Source organism: Pseudonaja textilis, chromosome 1 (assembly GCF_049901715.1).
Source record: "Pseudonaja textilis isolate UNSWEBS1 chromosome 1, rPseTex1.2, whole genome shotgun sequence".
Taxonomy (NCBI): Eukaryota; Metazoa; Chordata; class Lepidosauria; order Squamata; family Elapidae; genus Pseudonaja; species Pseudonaja textilis.
Window position 1 is genome coordinate 252,953,985 of NC_141990.1, and position 22,590 is coordinate 252,976,574.

General features: G+C 40.3%; 2 protein-coding genes across 4 annotated transcripts in view; one reads left to right on the top strand and one right to left on the bottom strand.

The window, feature by feature from the left end:
• The window catches only part of DHCR7 (7-dehydrocholesterol reductase), a 42,608-nt gene extending 40,137 nt beyond the window's left edge, over positions 1-2,471 (bottom strand). The window contains exon 1 of one of the 3 annotated variants that reach the window (XM_087921271.1): positions 2,376-2,471. The gene's annotated coding sequence lies outside the window, so the exon portion shown is untranslated. Of the gene's footprint in view, positions 1-2,114 lie in introns of all 3 variants that reach the window. The other 2 variants (XM_087921270.1, XM_026706584.2) reach the window with 2 other exon arrangements.
• Positions 2,391-22,590, top strand: part of NADSYN1 (NAD synthetase 1) — a 42,181-nt gene continuing 21,981 nt past the window's right edge. Inside the window, exons 1-12 of the mRNA XM_026706540.2 lie at positions 2,391-2,594; positions 4,180-4,240; positions 6,855-6,971; positions 7,869-7,922; positions 11,270-11,359; positions 13,026-13,077; positions 16,276-16,364; positions 18,602-18,719; positions 19,685-19,816; positions 20,070-20,144; positions 20,321-20,445; positions 21,740-21,788. Of these exons, the coding sequence (XP_026562325.2) occupies positions 2,510-2,594; positions 4,180-4,240; positions 6,855-6,971; positions 7,869-7,922; positions 11,270-11,359; positions 13,026-13,077; positions 16,276-16,364; positions 18,602-18,719; positions 19,685-19,816; positions 20,070-20,144; positions 20,321-20,445; positions 21,740-21,788 (1,047 nt within the window). The 5' untranslated portion in view covers positions 2,391-2,509. The remainder of the gene's footprint in view (positions 2,595-4,179; positions 4,241-6,854; positions 6,972-7,868; positions 7,923-11,269; positions 11,360-13,025; positions 13,078-16,275; positions 16,365-18,601; positions 18,720-19,684; positions 19,817-20,069; positions 20,145-20,320; positions 20,446-21,739; positions 21,789-22,590) is intronic.

Below are 22,590 nucleotides of genomic sequence, written 5' to 3' on the forward strand. Positions count from 1 at the left end.
TATGACAGATGCAGTGTCCCGGGGTCACGTGATCCCCTTTTGTGACCTTCTGAGAAGCAAAGTCAATGAGGAAACCAGATTCACTTAACAAACTACTAACTTAAAAACTGCAACGGTTCACTTAACAACAAGAAAATTCATACAATGGGATAAAATTCACTTAACAAATGTCTCACTTAGCCACAGAAATTTTGGTCGTAAATCGAGGCCTACCTGTACTCATTCCTGACACAGTATAAGAAAAGAATAAATCTATGGAGCGAAATGAAAATGTCATATTAGTGCTTAAAATAACTTTAAAAGGAAAAGAGCTGAGATTAAATTAATACATACCTTCAATAGCAGAAAATCTGGTTTTAATGAATTTAGCAAAAGCTGAGTAAAATACTAGGGCTTAAAATTCTAAACGATACCAAGTTTAAGGGGGATAGGAAATTCTAAATGCACAGGCGGAAGCAGTTCCCCTGAAATATCTTGTTGAGAAGCAATTGAACTTTAGATTTTAACCACCGTATATACACATATAGCTCTCTATTGACAATGCTGGCTCCCTTGGCTAAAAAAATGGAGATCAGCACTGCTTCCTAGGGTCGGACACAACTGGACAGGGGAAATTTTTATCTTTTCCTCTGCTTGAACAACTTCCTGGGCAATCGGATTGATCCTAAGACGGGGTGAACAACTCAATTTCATTGAGGGCAGCATCAGGGTTGTGGTTGACCTCGAAGGGCCAGGTGGTCATGGGTGGGTGGGTGTGGTCAGATCAATGTAGTTTGCATCGGGGGGTGCCTATGGCAGCCCGGGTGGGGCTGGGGGGAATTCACTGTCTCCAACATACGTCCAAGGGTTGGGGCGGGGAGCAGCTGCTCTCTGGCCCCAGAGTGACCCCACAGATCTAAGGCTGACCGCGTTCCAGCCTGGATGGCTACCACCAAATTTTAGATCAATGCCTGGCCAGACTAGGGCAGGGCCAAGGCACCAGGGGCTGGTCTTTTGCTATTTCCAGGGTAGCGCTGTGGGCCAGATCTAACCACATTGTGGGCTGGATCTGGCCTGCAGGCCTTGAGTTTGACACTCCTGTCCTAAGAGATCATGACTGCATGAGCAAAATACCCAGCTAGAAACTGCACTACAGGAGCTCCTCCATAACAGATAACAAAGACAACAAGAAACAAAGCAACGTGGTCATTCCGTATGTTGCAGGCGTATTGGAAAAACTCAGGAAAATCTTCAGCCAACATAACATACATTCACACTTCAAACCCAAAAATACCCTAAGGCAGAAGCTTGTCCACCCCAAAGATAAAACACCCAGACAAAATACGAACAACATGATATATGCAGTACAACTCAATGAGCAATGTGCAGAGTTGTACATTGGGGAAACAAAACAACCACTTCATAAGTGCATGGCACAACATAGGAGAACAAACACATCAGCAGTCCATCTGCATTTAAAAAGACACAGGCCACTCTTTTGAAGACAGCAAAGTCCACATTTGGACAGACAGACTGCTGGTTTGAAAGAAAGGTTAAAGATTCCATCTATGTCAAAATTGAACAGCCCTCTCTCAACAGGTGGGAAAGGATACATCATCATCTATCTCCAATCTACAACACAGTCCTTTAAACAGTTCCAAGAAAGCTCTACACCCATTTGCACCAACTCAGGTGACCCTGACCACACAGATAAACCTCCAGGTGACCTTAATTCCTGGCTAAAAGAATGCAAATGACCAGCTGTCTGCAAGGAATATAAATCCTTCCATTCTTCACATTCCAATTAGAGCTGAAGATGCTTCTTGGATGAAAAGTAAAATGTCTTCAAAGAAAAACCAGAAAGTCCAGTTGTGTCTTGAAAAAGCACTTTTGGGACAACCATGACCTGGATGACTCAGAATCTCCATAGACACCTGCTATAAAGCTATCGGCAGTCACCCCCACCCCCATCAATTGTTCCGTGTTTTACATTTTTGAAGTTACAGAAGAGGCTAAAAAAACAACTGCAGGGGAGATCAGGCTTATCTAAAAAACAAACAAACCCGTATCTATCCTTGCCATTCCCAAAGTCCATTAGTGTCTACCAGACACTATTTTTTTAGATGAAAGCTTACTTTTGCTTCTCATCCTGGCAGTTTCTCCCAAGTACTATTGGCACGCGAAACAATGCAGGGCGTGTAGGGAGCACAGCTTCCGGCAAAGAAAACACTCTACTTATTCTTTGCCAACCCTTTGCAAATTTTATCGGGTTCTTTCTCTCTTCCTTCCCTCCTTCCTTCCTTCCTTCCTTCCTTCTTTCTTTCTTTCTTTTCTAATGCTACCTTTCACCCGGAAGCAGGTCCCAGACTTGCGGCATAGCACCGCTTGAAACCCACCTCCTCTCTGCGCAGAGTCGAGGAGGAAACTACCGGAAGTAAAAGAGTTGCTTTGGGGAGTGGCGGTCGCAGCGGCGGCGGAGAAGTCGCTTTTCTTTTTGTCCTGGGCAAAGTTAAGGCGGGTAGGAGACAACATGGGCAGGACAGTGACCGTGGCAACGTGTGCCTTGAATCAGTGGGCGCTGGATTTTGATGGCAACCTGGAAAGGATTTTCAAAAGTAAGCCGAAGGCTACGTATGGGCTGTTTGCAAAATGCAGCTCCAAAGGAAGATGGATTTTGTTTTTGTTACTTTCAGTGGAAGTTAATGTTTATTAATTATTAAAATAAGAAAGGTGACTCTGGATGCATCTTGGATACACTGATTGTTTTCTATTCATCCATCCACCTTCCAAATCTGCACTGATATGTTTATATCGCACCTTTATTGTTATAAATACCGCAAGAAGGCGAACATACTTAATCCTCTTTCCCCCGCCAATTTCCCCACAACCACACGGTGAGATAGGTTGGGCTGAGAGTGTGATAAGGCAGTATTAAACTCAGGCTCCTAGGTTTGTAGCCTGATGCCTTAGAACCCCGTAACTGGCTCTCGGAGTGGTATGGTAGTTAATTACAGCTTGGTAATTGTTTTTTTTTTAGTCCTAGCTTTTTATAGTTCTACAAGCATAACTATTGCTGATCCTCCCTAATTTATGTGCACAGTCTTATTTTATATAGCTTGATTGCTTGGCTGTCCTCTGCTAGCTTTTTATCTGAAGAAAAGGCATCCCTTCATTTTATTCAAAGAACTAGAGAACCCTCTGAGGTTGGTTGAGCTGAGAAAAATTAACCCAATTGCAGGCATTGAGTTTTTTAAATCCAGGTTTCCTCAATAGTAGTCCAATACTTTAGGCCCTACAGTTCATTAGTTTGGATATAAAAACACAGGTGAAAATATGGTTTATTACAATGTTTATGTTATTGTTACTGTTTTGAGTGGGGCTATATAGAACTTTCCCCTCCCCAATATAGTAATTTGCTATATCGAGAAGAAGAGGTGTTCAGTTTTTTAAAAAACAACAACACTAAATTGTTTAATTTCTCAATATTCTCACTGCTTCACAGATTCCCTTTATCAACTTCTTTGTGGTAGTCAACCTGGTCCCTACCGCCCACTAGTGGGCGTTCCAGCTTTCATGGTGGGTGGTAGGGGTTTTGTCCCCTACTTTATAAATCACCATTACTGTGGAACCGGTGGGCGGCTAGAGAAAACTTTACTACTAACAGAGATACAAAAGTGGGTGGTAGATATAAAAAGGTTGACTACCCCTGGTGTAAGGTATACATTTGGTTTATTACCCATAACATTTTCTTGTATGATATATTGCATTGCATTATAATTATTTTATTTTATTTTATTTTATTTATTTGTATCCTGTCTTTGTTATTTTTACAAGTAATAAAAGCTAGCACATCTTCCTCCTATTTTCCCCACAACAAGCAGCCTATGAGGTGAGTTGGGCTGGGGCAGAGCAATAGGATGTGGAAAGCAGTTTTATTATACTATTTTTGAACTACAAGAAATCTTAACTTACCTGTTCTCTGAGCTAAGAACTTGCTTTTAGAAAGTATGAGAAATAGGAACTTGGTTTTACAAGGTTCCCAAAAATCTCAATTGTCTTGTGTTCTCAGTCTCTTGCTCAAATGTTTTCTTCCTTTGTAAAATTAAAGGATACACTTAACACTACCTATATTTCAAAGCATGGGAAGCTTTCTGTGACAACATATTGAAGATGAATAAAAATTCTAATTTAATATCCTAGGTATTGAAATTGCTAAAGGAAAAGGAGCAAGATACCGACTCGGCCCAGAACTTGAAATTTGGTTAGTAATTCCCAACTTGTTTGTATAAACCAGTAAACCATTACCCCCAACTTTTAATGTATTTAAAATCTATTTTATTCCATTCAATTTGTATATGTCTACACATTTAAATGTTAAATATTTGTCCTGAAGTACGCCTTGAAGAAAAATTATATAGAAATTGTAATAGGTGTACTTCAAGACAAATTTTTAGCAATGAGATTTTTAATAAAGACTCACTCACAATTGTGGAATTGCAGATGTTGGTAGACTATAAATTTTATTCTACTAGTAGACCATGGATGAGTTACATAAGGTAATCTCACTTAAAATGATGCAATATGAGACCAATTTTCCAAAGCGTTATTGCTTTCAGTGACATCCACATTAGCAAAAATTGGGTACCAAAATTAGATCTTTCAATTTTCTCAGCTTTTAATTGGTTTAAAATTGTATTTTAACTTTTGATTCATATTGTTTTAGAATTTGAATGAGACTTTGCTGCCATTTTGTTTGTTTATTTTATTTTTATTTATTTATTTATTTTTGTCAATTGCTTATAAAATAATAGGTATAAGTAAAAACATAGTTATGAATACATGGATACATATAAGAAAAATTAAAAAATAAAAGAAACAATAGGACAGGGACGGTTGGTGCGCTTATGCATGTCCCCTACAGACCTCTTAGGAAAGGGGTGAGGTCAATAGTAGACAATCTATGGTTAAAGTTTTTGGGGTTTGGGGAAGAAACCACAGAGTCAGGTAGAGTATTCCAGACATTGACCACTCTGTTGCTGAAGTCGTATTTCCTGCAATCAAGTTTGGTGCGATTAACCTTGAGTTTGTATCTATTGTTTGCTCTTGTGTTGTTATGGATGAAGCTGAAGTATTCAATGACACATAGGACATTGCAATGTATGACTTTATATACTATACTTAGATCGGACCGAAGGCGATGTAGTTCTAGGTTTTCTCGGTCTTAATGTATTTTGTTATAAACTGTCTAGAGAGCTTTAGTTATTAGGTAGTTTAAAAAAAATTGTAAATAAAAATAAAACAGAAATAGTAATTTAACAACTTATTTTGTTACATATTCCTAGTTTCTCTAACACATGAATATATAAAAATGTGTAGACATATATAAATTAATTCTGCATTGTTATTATATAGATAAGGTGAATAAAAATGCTTATAGTGATACCGTGGGCCTTATTTTTTTTTTTTTTTGAGCCCCCAAAAGATGGCTAGGCCGTCTTTTCGGGGGTGACTTAATTTTCCCCACATGCGTGCCCCACTTAGAGCACCCCATGCGCAGACTCGCCTCACCATGAGGCCTCTTCTATCAGCTGATAGAAGCACCCTGAGGGCAGAGTCACCAGCCGCTTCTATCAGCTGTTAGGAGCGGCTTCATAGTGAGGCAAGGCTACGCATTGGATTCCCAACGGCAAACTCAATCACGTACATATACCGTTGTCAGAGTAAATATCAGACAAACCCAAGATTCCAGTTGCATTTCTGCTTCCTGAGCTAGCCGCTCTTCTTCGTCCCCTCAGATAGCCCTATTTCCTCCCACCCTCCCTCCTTCCTGCTCCCCCCCACCCCCAATATTCCAGTGCAACCACTTGGATGGAGTGGTGGATAGGTGGATAGGTGGAATCAGCTTCTTTAGCAACCCTCCTGAGAGGGAGGAGACAGTGTCCAGATTGCATCGTCCCATGACACTCCTGGGACTCCGTCCAAGTGGTTGCAGTGGGATATTGTGGGGGGGATGGGCAGGAGGAAGGGAGGGCAAGGGGAAATAGGGCTATCTGAGGGACGAAGAAGAGTGGCTAGCTCAGGAAGCAGAAATGCAACTGGAATCTTGGGAATGTCTGATATTTACTCTGACAAAGGTATACATACATGATTGAGTTTGCTGTTGGGAACCCAATGCATAGCCACGTCTCGCCACGAGGCTGCTCCTAATGGCCGATAGAAGTGGCTGGTGACTGCCCTGCAGGATACTCCTAATGGCAGTTAGCGACCCGTGGGCAGACGTGCCTCGCTACCAGCCGCTTCTAACGCCAATAGAAGTGGCTGGTGACCCTGCCCTTGCAGCGCTTCTATCAGCCAATAGAAGCGCCCTCGAGAGGTGAGTCTGCCTGTGGGTCGCTCCTAACGGCTGTTAGGAGTGCCCAGCGGGCAGCCACAAGGCCACTCCTAACAGCCAATAGAAGCGGCTGATGACTTTGCCCTCGGCCGATAGAAGCGGCTGGTGGCAAGGCGATTCTGTCTGTGGCGCTTCTATTGGCTGATAGAAGTGGCTGGTGGCAAGGTGAGTCTGCCCGTGGGTTGCTTTAACCGAGGCTACCTGTGGGGCGCTCCTAACGGCAAATTTCCCTCCTCTGTCCTTCCCCCCCCATTTTTCTTCACCTCATGTTGTTCAAGCGATATGAGAAATGGGGAATGCATGCTTTAAATAGGCCCAAATTTTGGGGGCGGGTTTTTATTTCACCTCATGTCTATAAAACAGTGGGCCTTCCTATTGGGGGGGGCGTATTGTTGGAGAAACACGGTATGAATTTAGAAAATCCATCTTATGCAAATAGTCTGAGATGTTATAATTTAATTCATATCTCTTATTTTATTTTCAGTGGCTATGGCTGTTCAGATCATTATTATGAATCTGACATACTGTTACATTCGTTTCAAGTTTTGGCTAAGCTTTTAGAATCTCCTGATACTCAGGACATAATATGTGACATTGGGATGTAAGTATATTATTACTTGACTGCATAGTGAGGCTCTTAGTAGGAAAGAACCAGCAATGCTAGCTTCAGATGAAGTTAGCTGGTTAAAAGATCGTTTTCTTAACAAAATGAACATTTTAAGTATTATCTTTCTTCAAATGTTGTATTAGGTGACAGTATCTAGTATCTATGGCAGATAATTGGGAAATTCCAAAACTGTTGCTTAGACATGAAGTTTAAAAAAAAGTCATGGAAGACAGGTATGGCAAACCACTTTCTTATTGCTGCCAAAATGTTACTGCCCATGTAGTCATCCCAGTTCATCTCAGTTTGAGATAATTTTTACTTTAAAATATGAAAAATGTAGTAATGTTGGTAATCAAAGTCCAAGCTTTAGGTAAGATTTTGTAAACTACATAGAATTAGGAGGAGAGTCATGTGTTGAGATTATTTATGTTTTCTAGATTAAGGTGCCTAGTGCCTAGTGGTGTGAAGATATTATCAGTATTCTGATTATTGCAGTAAAAGATAGATATTTTAGAAGAGAAGCCAGTTAGTATTTTTACAGTGTGTTGGCAGTTAAAGTAAGTGTAAGATTTATAGTACACCACTTGTTGAAAAGATTGATCTTCAGTGTTAAACATGTGAATACTGTTTTATAATAACAAGGTAGTTTAAAAGATTAATATTTGGTTCCTTATATATAATAAATAACAGTAGTACAAACAGATATTTTGGAATGTACTTTTGATCATCTTAATGAGATTGTAATTGATATAAACAGAAATGAAAAATATTTCTTGCACGTGGTAAAAAACAGAAATTTGAATGCAATCCAAAATCAGTTTATATTCTTGAAATAAAAAGGATCCAATTTTAAGTAAGGAAATATATAACTTAATATCTTTACTTCTATAGGCCTGTTATGCACCGGAATGTTCGTTACAACTGTAGAGTAATTTTTCTAAACAAGTAAGTAATTAGAAATACTGTTTTGTAAGCTGCCTAGAGTCACTTGATTGAATTGGCCAGCTATGAACATCAATCAAACACACAATCAAACAAATGCTGTCTGCCATCTTGTCCTGTGATCCCAGATAGTCATGTTCTGCCTGGAACTGATAATATGAAGCCTGAGAAAAATTGGGATTGAAATAATGAAGATTTTAATGCACATACTGAAGTTTTTCACGTTAAGAGAGTAAGAGAAAGTTGAAAAGTGGGAAATAGAGCTGTTGTTGGAGTTTTGGAGAGATGGAGAAGATAGTTGGAAAGGCAAGATAAATTTAGGCAGCATTCCTTTTGAGGATTTTGCCAGTTCCAGAACGAATAAATACCTCTGAAGCTTTGCCTATTCCAGGATGTTCCTAAGAACACTGAAAGGTTCCAGGGCAAAAGGAAGATAATTGAAAATGAAGGACAAGTATATTTCTAGCGTTTTACCCTTCATAAAATTTTGAGGGAGGAAAGGATCTGAAAAATCAGCTAGCCATTCAGAGATTGCTCACCAAGTGTAATTAAAGCCTTTGTTTAACTCATCAACCACAAGTTGGATAGGATCAGTGATGGGATTCAAAAGTTCCCTCCTCGGTTCTGTGGGCATGGCTTGGCGGGCATGGCTGCAGGGGTGGGATTGCACGATTGTGTGTCCCAAACGTGCACTTTGCACATGCGTTAAAACAATAAAAACTAAGCTACTGCGCCTCTCAGCTGTTTAGCACAGCAATCTGCTCTGCCGCGCCAAACAGCTGAGAGGTTAAAAAGGACCTAGGAGCAGGGGTGGGTGGGTAGGCTAAACTGCAGAGTGTCGGAGAGGCTCGGAGCGAACCAGTTCTCTGCCAACTGGTCTTCGGCATTACCGGTACTCCAGAACCAGGCCGAACCGGTAGAATACCACTATTGGATAGGATATGTTTATTTGCTCAAGCCAAATGCTGCTTATGCAATTAATCTTGGCTAATAAGAGAAACCAGTATATTTATCTTGCAACCTTATGAATAAAAGATGAAAAAGGTCTTTGGTTGCTGAGTTTATCTAGTTAAATCCTGACATCTTATCTCATCTCCTCCAGGGTTGAAAATATAGTTATAATGAAAACTGGAGTAAATAACTCCAGCCTATTAGAGACTTGTACGAGGCTTTGAATGTTCAATGGAACAAACTGCTTTTTAAAGAACTTACAGGTGAAACTCGAAAAATTGGAATATCGTGCAAAAGTTCATTTATTTCAGTAATGCAACTTAAAAGGTGAAACTAATATATGAGATAGACTCATTACATGCAAAGCAAGATAGTTCAAGCCATGATGTATCATAATTGAGATGATGATGGCTTACAGTTCATGAAAACCCCAAATCCACAATCTCAAAAAATTAGAATATTGTGAAAAGGTTCAATATTCTAGGCTCAAAGTGTCCCACTCTAATCAGCTAATTAAGCCATAACGCCTGCAAAGCGTTCCTGAGCCTTTAAATGGTCTCTCAGTCTGGTTCAGTAAGAAGCACCATCATGGGAAAGACTGCTGACCTGACAGTTGTGCAGAAAACCATCATTGACACCCTCCATAAGGAGGGAAAGCCTCAAAAGATAATTATAAAAGTAATTGGATGTTCCCAAAGTGCTGTATCAAAGCACATTAATAGAAAGTTATGTGGAAGGGAAAAAGGTAGAAGAAAAAGGTGCACAAGCAGCAGGGATGACCGCAGCCTGGAGAGGATTGTCAGGAAAAGGCAATTCAAAAGTGTTGGGGACTTTCACAAGGAGTGGACTGAGGCTAGAGTCAGTGCATCAAGAGCCACCACACACAGACAGATCCTGGACATGGACTTCAAATGTCGTATTCCTCTTGTCAAGCCGCTCCTGAACAACAAACAACGTCAGAAGCGTCTTACCTGGGCTAAAGAAAAACAGAACTGGTCTGTTGCTCAGTGGTCCAAAGTCCTTTTTTCTGATGAGAGCAACTTTTGCATTTCATTTGGAAACCAAGGACCCAGAGTCTGGAGGAAGAATGGAGAGGCACACACTGCAAGATGCTTGGAGTCCAGCGTAAAGTTTCCACAGTCTGTGTTGATTTGGGGAGCCATGTCATCTGCTGGTGTTGGTCCACTGTGCTTCATTACATCCAGGGTCAATGCAGCCGTCTACCAGGAGATTTTGGAGCACTTCATGCTTCCTTCCGCAGACAAGCTTTATGGGGATGCTGACTTCATTTTCCAGCAGGACTTGGCAGCTGCCCACACTGCCAAAAGCACCCAAACCTGATTCAATGACTGTGGGATTACTGTGCTTGATTGGCCAGCAAACTCGCCTAATCTGAACCCCATAGAGAATCTATGGGGCATTGCCAAGAGAAAGATGAGAGACATGAGACCGAACAATGCAGAAGAGCTGAAGGCCGCTATTGAAGCATCCTGGTCTTCCATATCACCTCAGCAGTGCCACAGGCTGATAGCTTCCATGCCACGCTGCATTGAAGCAGTAATTGCTGCAAAAGGGGCCCAAACCAAGTACTGAGTACATCTGCATGCTTATACTTTTCAGAGGTCCGATATTGTTCTCTGTACAATCCTTGTTTTATTGATTGCATGTAATATTCTAATTTTCTGAGATTGTGGATTTGGGGTTTTCATGAGCTATAAGCCATAATCATCTCAATTATGACACATCATGGCTTAAACTATCTTGCTTTGCATGTAATGAGTCTATCTCATATATAAGTTTCACCTTTTAAGTTGCATTACTGAAATAAATGAACTTTTGCACGATATTCTAATTTTTCGAGTTTCACCTGTAAAAGACAAGGTGGTGTGCCTTTTTCAGGAGGCAAAATATTTCAGAATGTTGGAGCGATTCCAGAGAAGACACGCTATCAACCTACATAACTTTATATACAGTAGGGATTCTCAGTAGTCCTCCATGAGACAGATCCTGATGAAGTAAATGGTTCTGTAGGTATCTGGGAACCAAGCCATGTAGGCCTTTAAAAGTGACAACCAACTTTTGAATTCTTGGAAGCAATGAACAGACAGGAGAGGGAGGGAAGGAGAGAAAGGGGCGGGCGGTCTTCACTGGAAAATGGTTCTATGTCAGTATTCTTAAAATGTGCTGCCCAGAACTGGATGTAACCAGAAGAATGGCAGGCTAGAATCATGGCTTCTTGTTATAACTCTGTTCACATAGCATAGAATTCGTATGTTTGACTCTCTTTCAGTGGATTTGGTCTTTTTCAAATATGGTAAGTTATCATTTAAAACAAATCTCTTTTTTTCTTGGTTGCATGGTATATGCTTGTAACAGGTTTTCTTTTTGTTTTGATCAAGAAAAATTCTTCTGATACGGCCAAAGATAGCATTGGCAAATTCAGGAAACTATCGAGAAATGAGGTGGTTCACTCCTTGGAATAAATTACGGTAACCTCTCTTTGTATTTGTTTCTGTGCAAATTAGTCTGAACATTTGGGTTGCCTTTGATATTTGCCACTGTAAGTCTGCATTGAAAGATCTTTTGGAAGACATTGTTATTTTAGAAAATATTTAGGATATTAGCATCCCTGTATTCTACGTCATTGCTGATAATACTTGCTAAACGATGGCAGACCTGTAATAATATAATGGCTTTGCAAGACACTAGATTCTAATTGTCTTAACTTGTATAGAATAATGTAAACAAACTATGTTCTCTATGTTTTCTATGCAAATAATGATCGGTAGATAAAACTGAGAACTGGTTCTGCTTGTGGCATTATAGGAGCTTTTCTTCAACCCTTTTCCAACAAGTATCTCTGGAGTATACCACTATGTGCTCATCCATCTCACTCATTTTTGATGGATCTTATTGGGTTAGCTGCAGGGACGGGGTCCGACTGGTATAACTACCGGTTCTGTCGCTCTGTGTCATGCGTGCATGCACGAGTCGCGCAGGTACAATTTACGACCTGCTGAGCTGCCCCGTCAGCTGAATAGTGCTGCATGCAAGTGCGCAGCGGTTGGAAAAGCCCTTTTTTCCTGCTTTTTCAACTGCAGCTGTGTCGCGCAAAGCAGCTGCAGTTGAAAAACTAGGAAATAAAGGTCAGATAAGAGTCCGGGCAGGTGGGCGGGCCAAAACAGCAGCAGACATAGAACCGGTTCTATGCTGCTCTTCAGAACTACCGGTTCTACAGAGGTGGACAGAACCAATTGAATCCCACCTCTGGTTAGCTGCCCGTGGTTTCCTCACAGCAACTGGTCCCCTCCTTCAGAGCAACCTGCCTGGCTGGTAATAGAGATGTTCCATTCACACCATGTGTTTTTGCATAGAGGTTATTTGCCATGTCGGGATGTTTCACTATGGTGCTGAAGGGACCTGTCAGCTGCACTGTAGGCAGGGGTGGGATCTGACAGGGTTAACTACCGGTTTGGTGATTTACGAGGTTTGGTGATTTACGATGTGCTTCCCTGCACGCTGCTTGTGTGCGCCTGTAAATCGTCGTCAGCACACTGCGTGCAGAGAAGCAGCCTTTGAAAAAACACTTTTTTCCTGCTTTTTTAACTGCAGCTGAAGTTGAAAAATCAGGAAACAAAGGTCAGGTAAGAGCCCGGGTTGACGGGTGGGCAAAAACATCAGCAGACATAGAACCGATTCTATCTCTGCTGCTCTTCAGAGCTACCAGTTCTACAGAGGTGGACAGAACCCGTAGAAACCCACCCCTGACTGTAGGCTAGTAATATTGTCCACAAATGGACTGTGAATGATCTATGGGCAGCACTTGGCATCCACTGAGAAAAAAGGTACATTTTACAGATGATGTTGCACTGAACCTCAAAAAATGTTCTACATCCCCCAAATTACATCTGCCATTTTGTGACTGCAAAATGCAACAGAAACAAGGTTCAAACTGCACAGATGGAAAAACCTCTATGATCTTACCAGGATTTGATTTCTAACAAAGGTATCCCAAATTAAGGGCAACAATACTACAGGTAAAAGAGTTACCTGTGCAAAAACTGACCAGTACTATACTTAAGAATTACAGGGAAGCTGCATGTCTGTCTCTAAAATGTGTTATGTGAAAGTATTTGAAAAGCATTTCTTTACTAGGCATGTAGAAGAATATTTTCTTCCAAGAATGATCCAAGAGATTACAGCTCAGGTAATATTCTTTTTTCCTGCATTCAAGAATGTTTTTTTTTTGAAAGACTAGGTAAATGGCTGAAATGAAATTCAAGTCTTTCTTCTCTGAGAATTCCTGGAGTTGTAGGCTTAGTACTTGGGAGAGACCAAGTTAGATGAAGATTTTCTTAACATCTTTGGAATTGCAGTTGTGTAACCAATAACTTTTAATCTTGCTTCATTTCTCTTAACTTTTGAGATATGATTAAATAAAAAAATAGTTCCTTGACCTAGTTACTTGCTGATACCTGTGAAATACAAGGCATCTCACTTAAAGCAAAAGTTAAATAAAATAAACCTTGGGCTGCTTACTTTTTTCCTAAACTTTTCCAAAAAGTGATAGATCTTTTACCAGCAAGATACAAAAAATTGTAGACAGCATGTGCCTGTTTTGAAAAATACAGCAGGGGTGAGATTCTACATGGTCGCATCTATTCGCTAGAACCAGTTGTTAACTTTCTAAGCAGTTCAGAGAACCCGTTAGAAGAAATACTTTATTTTTTTCCACTTTACTGGCTCAATCCTGTAAGGAAGGCATTCCTTACATTGGTGGTGTTGCTTACAAAAACTGCCTCTCTGTTTAGCCCTTATTACATTCTTAACAGGACTATACTTTCTGTCTCCAGAGCTTCTTTGGAGTTTTTTTTCTCTCCTTTGCTGGTACTTTGCTGGTGTCCAGCCTGAAATTGACATATATGTATAGCCATTTCACTTGGAAACCTGACAGCTTGACTTTCTTAAAGGGGAAGGGTTGTTTTCAGCTTTTTACACTGCTGTTGGGGGAAATATTCCCCTGTTGGTTAGCACTTTGAAGAAATAATTGAATAACAAAGCAGAACCGCCGGAAAGAACCTTTAATGTCAAGGAACCAAGATGAGTGACATTCAGTAAGGCTTCTTGGCTAGCTAGAAAGATTGACATTCAAACATGAGTTTACATACCCTTTCTGAGTTTGGTCTAAAACTAGTTTTTGGTGAAGTTTAATCCTGTGTTTATTGATGGGATAATTTTCCCTATTCAGCTTTGTTTAGAAGGAAAAAGGTTGATCTCTGTTCCTGAAAAGAAACTGGGTTGAGAAATCTGGCTAGTTCCTGTGTCTATTTGTTCTGATAATTGGTTTAACAAGCAACAGTTACTGTTGTGTTTTAATTATTTGTATTGTGTTTGAATTTTTTCCTGTCTCATGGTTTCTTTTTCTATCTGGGAAAGGGGTCTTCCTTCACTGCTTTAGTGGTATTTGGCACTGATTTTTTTACTGTCATTCTGGGGGCATGTGATCTTTCCTTAAATCTGGATGATTTCCTTAGGCTATCTTGTGAGGTGAGTGAGACCAGCTGGTATATTTAAGTGGTGCAAATGAATCTGAGGATTGCTTTTCCTGGGTGTGCTTTTTCTGGAGAGCTTAAATAACCTCTCTGCTAAAGGGTTTCACTTTATGAGCAAGAGTTGGCTGCTTGATAGTTATCACTGCATTTTAACTGTTTTAATTCCTCAAGGTGCTCAGGAACCCTGCCTGATTTGTAACTCCAGCTTGCAGGTATTTTTAATCTAATGATTGGTATGTAGGGCAGCTTTTCGCAAGCAAAGAAGCTTTTTGTATTTTTGTACAGGTAATCCTTGACTTAACAACAGTTCATTTAGTGACCATTCAAAGTTACAATGGCACTGAAAAAAGTTACTTAAGACCGTTTTTCACACTTATAACTGTTGCAGCATTCCCATGGTCAGGAGAGGCCAGGTGAAGAGAAGTGCCCCTCGATCTGAATGATGTTGAGTTGGCCACACCCACCCAATCACATGACCACCAAGCTAAGCCCACCAGCTAAGCCACGCCCACAAAGCCAATTGTTTAAAAATTTGAATCCCATCCCTGAAATACAGGCTTTATCCAAAAACTCAGTTCAGCCTACATTTATTAATACTTAAGAAAGTAAGCCTTAAATATTTATTTAACTTTGCTACTTAATAAACTAAAGAAGTACTGTATTGTTTATAATTTCCAAATATTTTGTACCTGAAACTTACAGTAGACTTACATGAAATCCATACCATAGCAGTTAGTTAGTCCTAATGGTGTTTTTCCCAATATGCAACTAGACTTTGGGGTTTTTTTTTTTCCTTAGAAGTTTCACTTCTCCTCCAAGAAACTGCTTCAATTCATAGACATATACCTGGTAGATGATATCTTTTTAGTTCAGCTAAACTATGGTTTCAGAAAACAATATAATAAGGGCAGTCAACATGTTTCTTACAGAATGAATGCAGTCCCAGAATCTCTTCTTCCCTTGGAATTCTTTAAAACTCATGCTGCTAAAATTCAGAAATGAACAGCAGCAGATTCTTGGTGCCTTTATATGCTGGTCTATGGACTGTAATAAAATTTGGATTGGATTGGATTAGATGCATACAAAATAGAAAAGTTTAACATATGAAAATAGTAGCAAGGCAAATGTTCATTCCTACTTGGGGCTGCCTTTGAAGGCTACTTGGAAACCTCAATTGGTATAACGTGACAGCCAACTTGCTAGCAGATGAGAGCCACTTTAGGAGCATGAAGCCTGCAGCAGGCATGTTTCCAAGTACTATTCAAAGTTCTGATTATAGGCCCTATGCAGCATGAACCCATTTTTTTCTATGGGACCACCATCTTTGGCTAGAATGTACCCATTATGTGAATTAGCTTGGAGGTAGATGAGCAGATTCCTTCCCCTTGGGAGTCTGAGAAAAGTGTAAAAATGTATCAGTGGCAGCCCCTTCCTTTTAAAAGACCTTATTTCATGAAAGTCAGATGACTTTCACACTTTTGACATCCTGATGTGGTGAAGACCATATTTTTTATTAAGAAATGGAGCTGAAGGTATTCTTGTAGATGTTTTTAAAAACTGGTTTTAATTAATCATTTTTAGTTTTTATGATTCTAGAAGCTATTCAGAGTCTTGGCTAGAATACCTGCAACCAAGTATTTCATTTTCCCTTCTCATTTGCCCAACATCATTTGAGTTATTATCCCAATGTTTCTGACTGACAGGCTATTTTCTTTGCATTTGGATATTAAGTACCTATCCATGTCTTAATCACACTTGGGATAAAACTCTTCCTTTTTATTGATCCTATTTCCAGTTATGGGTTCCTTTTATTTCATCTCTGATGGCCTATCCCCATTCTTTCTTTATCTTAGGAAAGTGTTCCATTTGGTGATGCAGTACTAGCAACTTTGGATACTTGCATAGGGACTGAAATCTGTGAAGAATTATGGATACCAACCAGGTAAAAGGGATAGGCTTTAGTCATCTCTATAATTTGTTTAGAAGTGTTAACTGCACTAACTTATGTACACAAAGATATTTTTGAAGAAATTGAATATTGTTTCTTCAGTGCCTTATTTTGAACTTTTCAATAGTTCTTTCCACAGGGCTTCTGCTAAAACAATACGCAACAAACCAGAACTTGCCAGATTATCACTCAGAAATGTTTGCTTCCCAAATGGAAATGTCATAATTATTAGAGATAAGGATTCTCTGAAGGTGGTATTAACATATGGGAATGTAGATAAAAGATTCCTATATGTTGATACCACTTTCAGAGGACCCTTATCTTTCATTACTTTTTAATATCAGGAAAATCACAAAAAGCCAAGTAAACTCATAATTTCACTATTAGGCTGTAATATACAGGTAGCCCTTGACTTATTCAGTGACTGTTTAAAGTTGTGGCAATGCTGAATGAAGGGACTTAGGACCATAATATCCAAAATGATACTATGATCAGTTGTATCGAAGGCCTCTGAGATACTAAGGAAGGCTGGGATGCATGCACCACCCCCATCCCATTCCTGCTATAGATCATCTACAAGCTTAGTCAGTGCCACTGGAGTAGTACTTGGCCTGCAACCTGACTGAAAGTGCTCCAGATCAGGGGTCGCCAACCTTTTGGACCTCAGAGACCACCAAACTCATAATTTTAAATCCCAGCGATCAGTAACTAGTTCTGTGGGCGTGACCTACTTTGTGGGTGTGGCTTGGTGGTCATATGACTGGCTGGGCATGGCTTGCATGTAAATATTATAAATATTTATATAAATATTGAATTTTTTTTTTTAAAAAGAGCAACTTTTACCCCATATCAGGAAAAAGCAGGCAGGCATATTGAGTTGCTCACAGAATCACAGATTCGTTCAGAAATCTATCTATCTGCCATCAGCTAACTCAGTCTAGAATTTGCTTGCAAGCAAACTCACAATACATCACGTATATAAATATTGAATTTTTTATAAAAAAGAGCAACTTTTACCCAAAATCAGGCAAAGCAGGCAGGCAGATTGAGTTGCTCACAGAATCATTAAGTGATCTATCTACCTGCCATCGGCTAGCTCAGTCTCTCAAATTTGCTTGCTGTGAGTCTGCACTGAATAATAGAACCTTCAGTCATAAGAGAAGTTCAACTATGCTTAAAAATAGAGCCGAAGATCTAAAGAGTAGCTAGAAAGCAAGAAAGCCAACAATTTCCTGCTTCCTAGCTAATCTAAATCTTCTGGCACAGCAGAACAGATGATGATCGGAAAAAAGAAAAATACTAATTTTAGCAGGCAAGTTTCCCTGGTAAGGAGTGAATGGGCAGGGAGTGTTCCTGCGGGCCATGTGGACGGCACAGCCTTGTATTTCTGCACAGCCTGGATTAATTGCGTTGAGTGGGGTGCTCTGGGGGTGAGATTTCTCTGTGGCCCACCAAAATTTTCTCGCGGCCCACCGGTTGCCGACAGCTGCTCCAGATGACCCACTTCCTCTTGAGCTCGAACATTGCACCCAAGCATGCTAGGTTTCCAGCACACTGAGGCCATGTGATTGCTGACATCACCGCCTCTGACAAATGAGAAAGCTACAGATGCTACTGGGTATATGTCTACTGCTCCCACAAAAATCTTCAGTGCCACTGTCATTGGTGCTCAACAATTTAGACCTGACAGCTGATTGGTGGTGCTTCCAGGCTTGCACTCTGCACCTCACAGTAGATGATCTGTGGCATTGCTATAGCTGAATAGCTGGTTTCTAAGACTGACCAAGCTGCTATATCTCCAACATATTCTCCAGCTTCTGATGGTATCTAGGAGCCAGCTTTCTCCCAAGCTGGTTGCTGGCTGCTTAGAGACTCCAATTACTTTAGCTTTCACTACTAACTACAGGTTGGGTTTATAAAACAATTCCAGTAGCACAAGAGGAGGAATCTTTAACTTCATACATCACTACCACCACCCCTCAAATATACCATTAAAATTAACCTTCGGCTTGCCATTAATGTTAGTAAGTCAGACAATCAATCAATCAATCGCAATAATTTCACTGAATTTGTATTTTTCAAACAAACAGGATGTTCCTGCTGGGTTAGTTGCTTACAAATTCCATTAACAGCTCAGTTCTTTTACTGTTTGCAGTGTGTCACAATAATAAAATGAATCTTTTGGATAGCATGGAGACAAGCTATTTATTTGCTTGCTATTTATTTTATAGCCCTCACATTGAAATGGGAATTGATGGTGTGGAAATCTTCACAAATTCCTCTGCAAGTCACCATGTGTTAAGAAAAGCACATACTCGAGTGGAATTGGTGAATTCTGCAACAGCAAAGGTATCTTCTTGGCATATTTTTACATTATATGTAGTAATTTTTAAAATTATTGTTACTCTGTCTCCAGGAAGGTGCCACCTGAGTCCTTGTTGCCACCTGAGGCTCATGGACGCTGTGACATTTATCTGTTCAGTACATCTTCTCCTTATAACTTCTTACAGTTCTGTCACCAGAAATCATCTCTATGTAGAAAAGTAACTGTTTGCAGTTGCAGATTTGCATTGTACCTATTAAAGGATTTCAAATCTTAAAACAGTCATGATTGCTTTGATGTAGTAAAATGCATTTTTGGCACATACTGGTTTGCTTTCAATATTACTGTGCCCTGGATAGCCATATTACTTCAGCGATGGCCCAAATAGTGATGCTTAATGCTATTCTGAATAAGATTGCAAAACAGTTCCTCTGCTGTTTAAAAGTACAATAAAAGGTTGTTGTAAAAGGGCTGTGAAAATATTTACAGCCCCCTCACATCCCAGACATAAACTGTTTCAACTCCTTCCCTCAAAACGACGCTATAGGGCGCTGCACACCAGAACAACTAGACACAAGGACAGTTTTCCCCCAAAGCCATCACTTTGCTAAACAAATAATTCCCTCAATACTGTTCAACTCTTACAAGTAGTATTCTGTACTACTATTACTGTTAATCTTCTCATTGCTCCTTATCACCCATCCCCTCCCACTTGTGACTGTATGACTGTAACTGTTGCTTGTATCCTTACGATTTATATTCATTGTTTCCTAGTGTGATTTGATTGCTGATTGTACTCCATGACTATCATTAAGTGTTGTACATTATGATTCTTGATTCTTAACGAATGTATCTTTTCTTTTATCTATACTGAGAGTATTTACACCAAGACAAATTCCTTGTGTGTCCAATCACACTTGGCCAATAAAGTATTCTATTCTATTGTAATTATCAACACATGCATTTACACTAATATACATTTGTTTTCCAGAATGGAGGAATCTACATCTTGGCAAATCAAAAAGGCTGTGATGGTGATCGCTTGTATTATGATGGATGTGCCATGATATCTATGAACGGTGCTACAGTTGCTCAAGGACATCAGTTTTCACTGGATGACATAGTAATGCTCTAGCAGGCGTGCAATGCTTGATAATGTTGGTTAATATACATTACAGTATTCTAAGAATACTCTTATCTGTGAGGGTTGGCACACAACAGGAATTTTATCAATATCAGTGGGGTTAAAAAAGCTCAGAGTTCTTCTGTGCCTCCAATGTCAACTATATAACTAACTACAATTGCACCATAGACCTCTAGTGAAAAAAGTGGTTTCAAAAACAAAGGGTGTTAATTTCTCTCTCACTTTTTTTTAGGAAGTCCTAGTTGCCACTTTGGATTTAGAAGACGTCAGAAGTTATAGAGCAGAAATATCGTCCCGAAACTTAGCAGTAAGAATTTCTTGCTCGCATTTTCATTGATAAATAAATGAATATTTAACAATGTGTGTCAGGCATAACACACATTTACAAGCAATGAGAATGGAGCAGAATTGTCAGGTACATTGCTTTTACTGAAAAATATTGTCTGTGTGGTGTGACTTTATTTTTCTTTTTTAATTGACCAGGCAAGCAAAGTGATTCCTTATCCTAGAATAAAAGTAAACTTCGCATTGTCAAGTTCCGATGATATATGCACACCTACAAGTGAATCTATTCAGTGGAAGTATCATAGTCCTGAGGAAGAGATCAGGTAGGCAAAATAGGTTATGTATGACTTTTCCTGTACCAAGAACATGTGGCTGGAAGCTATAGGGAGGGGAGGAATAGATAGCAGAGGGACATAGCAGCATATACTCAGAATTGGTAGAGGGTTTGGTTGGTTAGGTGTAATTCCTATAATCTTTAGCCACTCCGTCTTCATTCTTTTTAGCTTAATTCTGCTTTTCTTTTCTATAAGAATGATCTTATAGACAGAATTAGGAGAGAGGAATATCCTTTCTTAGCCAATTTTCTTTATTACAACTAAGAGTTTAACTACAAATTAGTTTTAACTAGATAACTAATACAATGTCTGCATAATCCATAAAGATTCCCAATTTAAATTTGCATAAAATGATGTCTTATGGCAGGGGGTACCCAACCTGTGGGCCACAGTCCACTGGTGAGGGGGCTGTGAGGGGTTTGCAGGCGGGCTGTAGAAATGACTGGAGAGCATGCACAGGCATGCATCCCCATTTGGGGAAAGCAGTGAGCGAAGGTGTGCACACTCTCTCCATTTGTGTGCACTTGTAAGCCACTCGTGTGAACCATCCCTCCCTCCACTGGTCTGCAAAGCTGGAAACATTGGGGTGGGATTCTACTGGTTCAGACTGGTTCGGGCGAACTGGACGTTAAGTTTTCATCTGGTTTGCCAAACCGGTATTTCAACTGACCGGCTGGCCCAGCCCACCCTGCTCCGCCCCTTTTCAGGAGTCTCCAAGCGATGCAGGTAAGTACAGGGTCTGTGCGGAGGCTCTGGGAGGGGGAAAAACAGGCCTTCTGGAAGTCCAGCTTCTGGAGGACCTCCAGTGCCCGGGGGAGACCATTGTTGCCTTCCCAGAAGACCAGGGAAGGCTTCTGGAACCTTGGGAGGGCGAAAAATGGCCCTCCTGGAAGTTCTGTGGCCATGCCCACCCACCAACCGGGCAGTGAACCGGTTGTTGGGATTTTTGAATCCCATCCCTGAACTCTGCCCTATGGTATCATATGCCTCTGGAAATTATCTTTTCTGGAAGGAAGGAATTTTCATTTAGAGTAAGAACCTTCAGCTGCAGTGAGGGCACAAGAACTTTGAATAAAACCTAAGCTCTTTGGAATTTCTTCTGAGTAACCCTACATAATTGTGCTATATGTGATGGATAATTGTGCACAACATAAATAAGGGACCATTGCTTTACTATAAAACATTAATGACAGTAACTTGTGATCCCAGGAAGACAAATGACATGATTTTGTGAAAGTGTGCTTTTTAATATTGGTTTTAAAACATGTCTGCTGTATTTCAGCCTAGGTCCAGCATGTTGGCTTTGGGACTACTTAAGGTGCAGTAAACAGGTAAATATTTTATTTTTTTTATTGACCCAAATTCTAAGCAATGGTAAAAACTGTATGAAGATTTAAGGAAAGAAGGGAAGGTGTGTGTCTCTGTGTGTATGTATAAAGTAGAACTTGCAGTAGCGGTGGATCTATATATGTTGCCTTTGTGCTGTTTATGACTCACCACTTGCAACATCATCTGTTTGATGGCTTGATGTGGCTCTAGAGCAGTTGCAGTGAAATTGAAACTGGTTTACACAGGAAGAGCTTGGGAATGGGCATTCTGCCATTGGCAAAACACCTGCCTGCCTTTCAACAGAGCATAGTTCCCTATTAGAGCAGGTGTCACTCAAGGATTAGTGCTTAGACCTGGCCCACGGGTCCTCCCTAGAAACAGTGAAGGACTGGCCTGAGATGCCTCTGTCAGTGAAAACAGAACTTGGGAAGTCCTCATATGGCCCTCAGAGGCTCCATTTTCAGTCACGATGGCCTCCTGCAGTCCTCTACCAGCAAAAACAGAGCTTCGGTGGGCCGGGTGATGTCAAGCCTACCCCCCCCGGCTCCCCCAAGGTCAAATAACCCTGATGCAGCCCTCAATGAAATTGAGTTTGACGCCCTTATATTTTTTTGCTCAGGTTTCACCCTGAGCAAAAGGATAATGCGTTAGTGGCTTTGCAGCTGAAATTTTTGAACATAATTTGAAGTAAGTGAATGCATCATGAGTTGGAATTGTGATGAGCGGTGCCTGGTGTTTGTCGCACTGCCCATCTGCTAATGACTTAAAGCAGGGATCCCCAATCTTTGAGTCAATAGGCATACA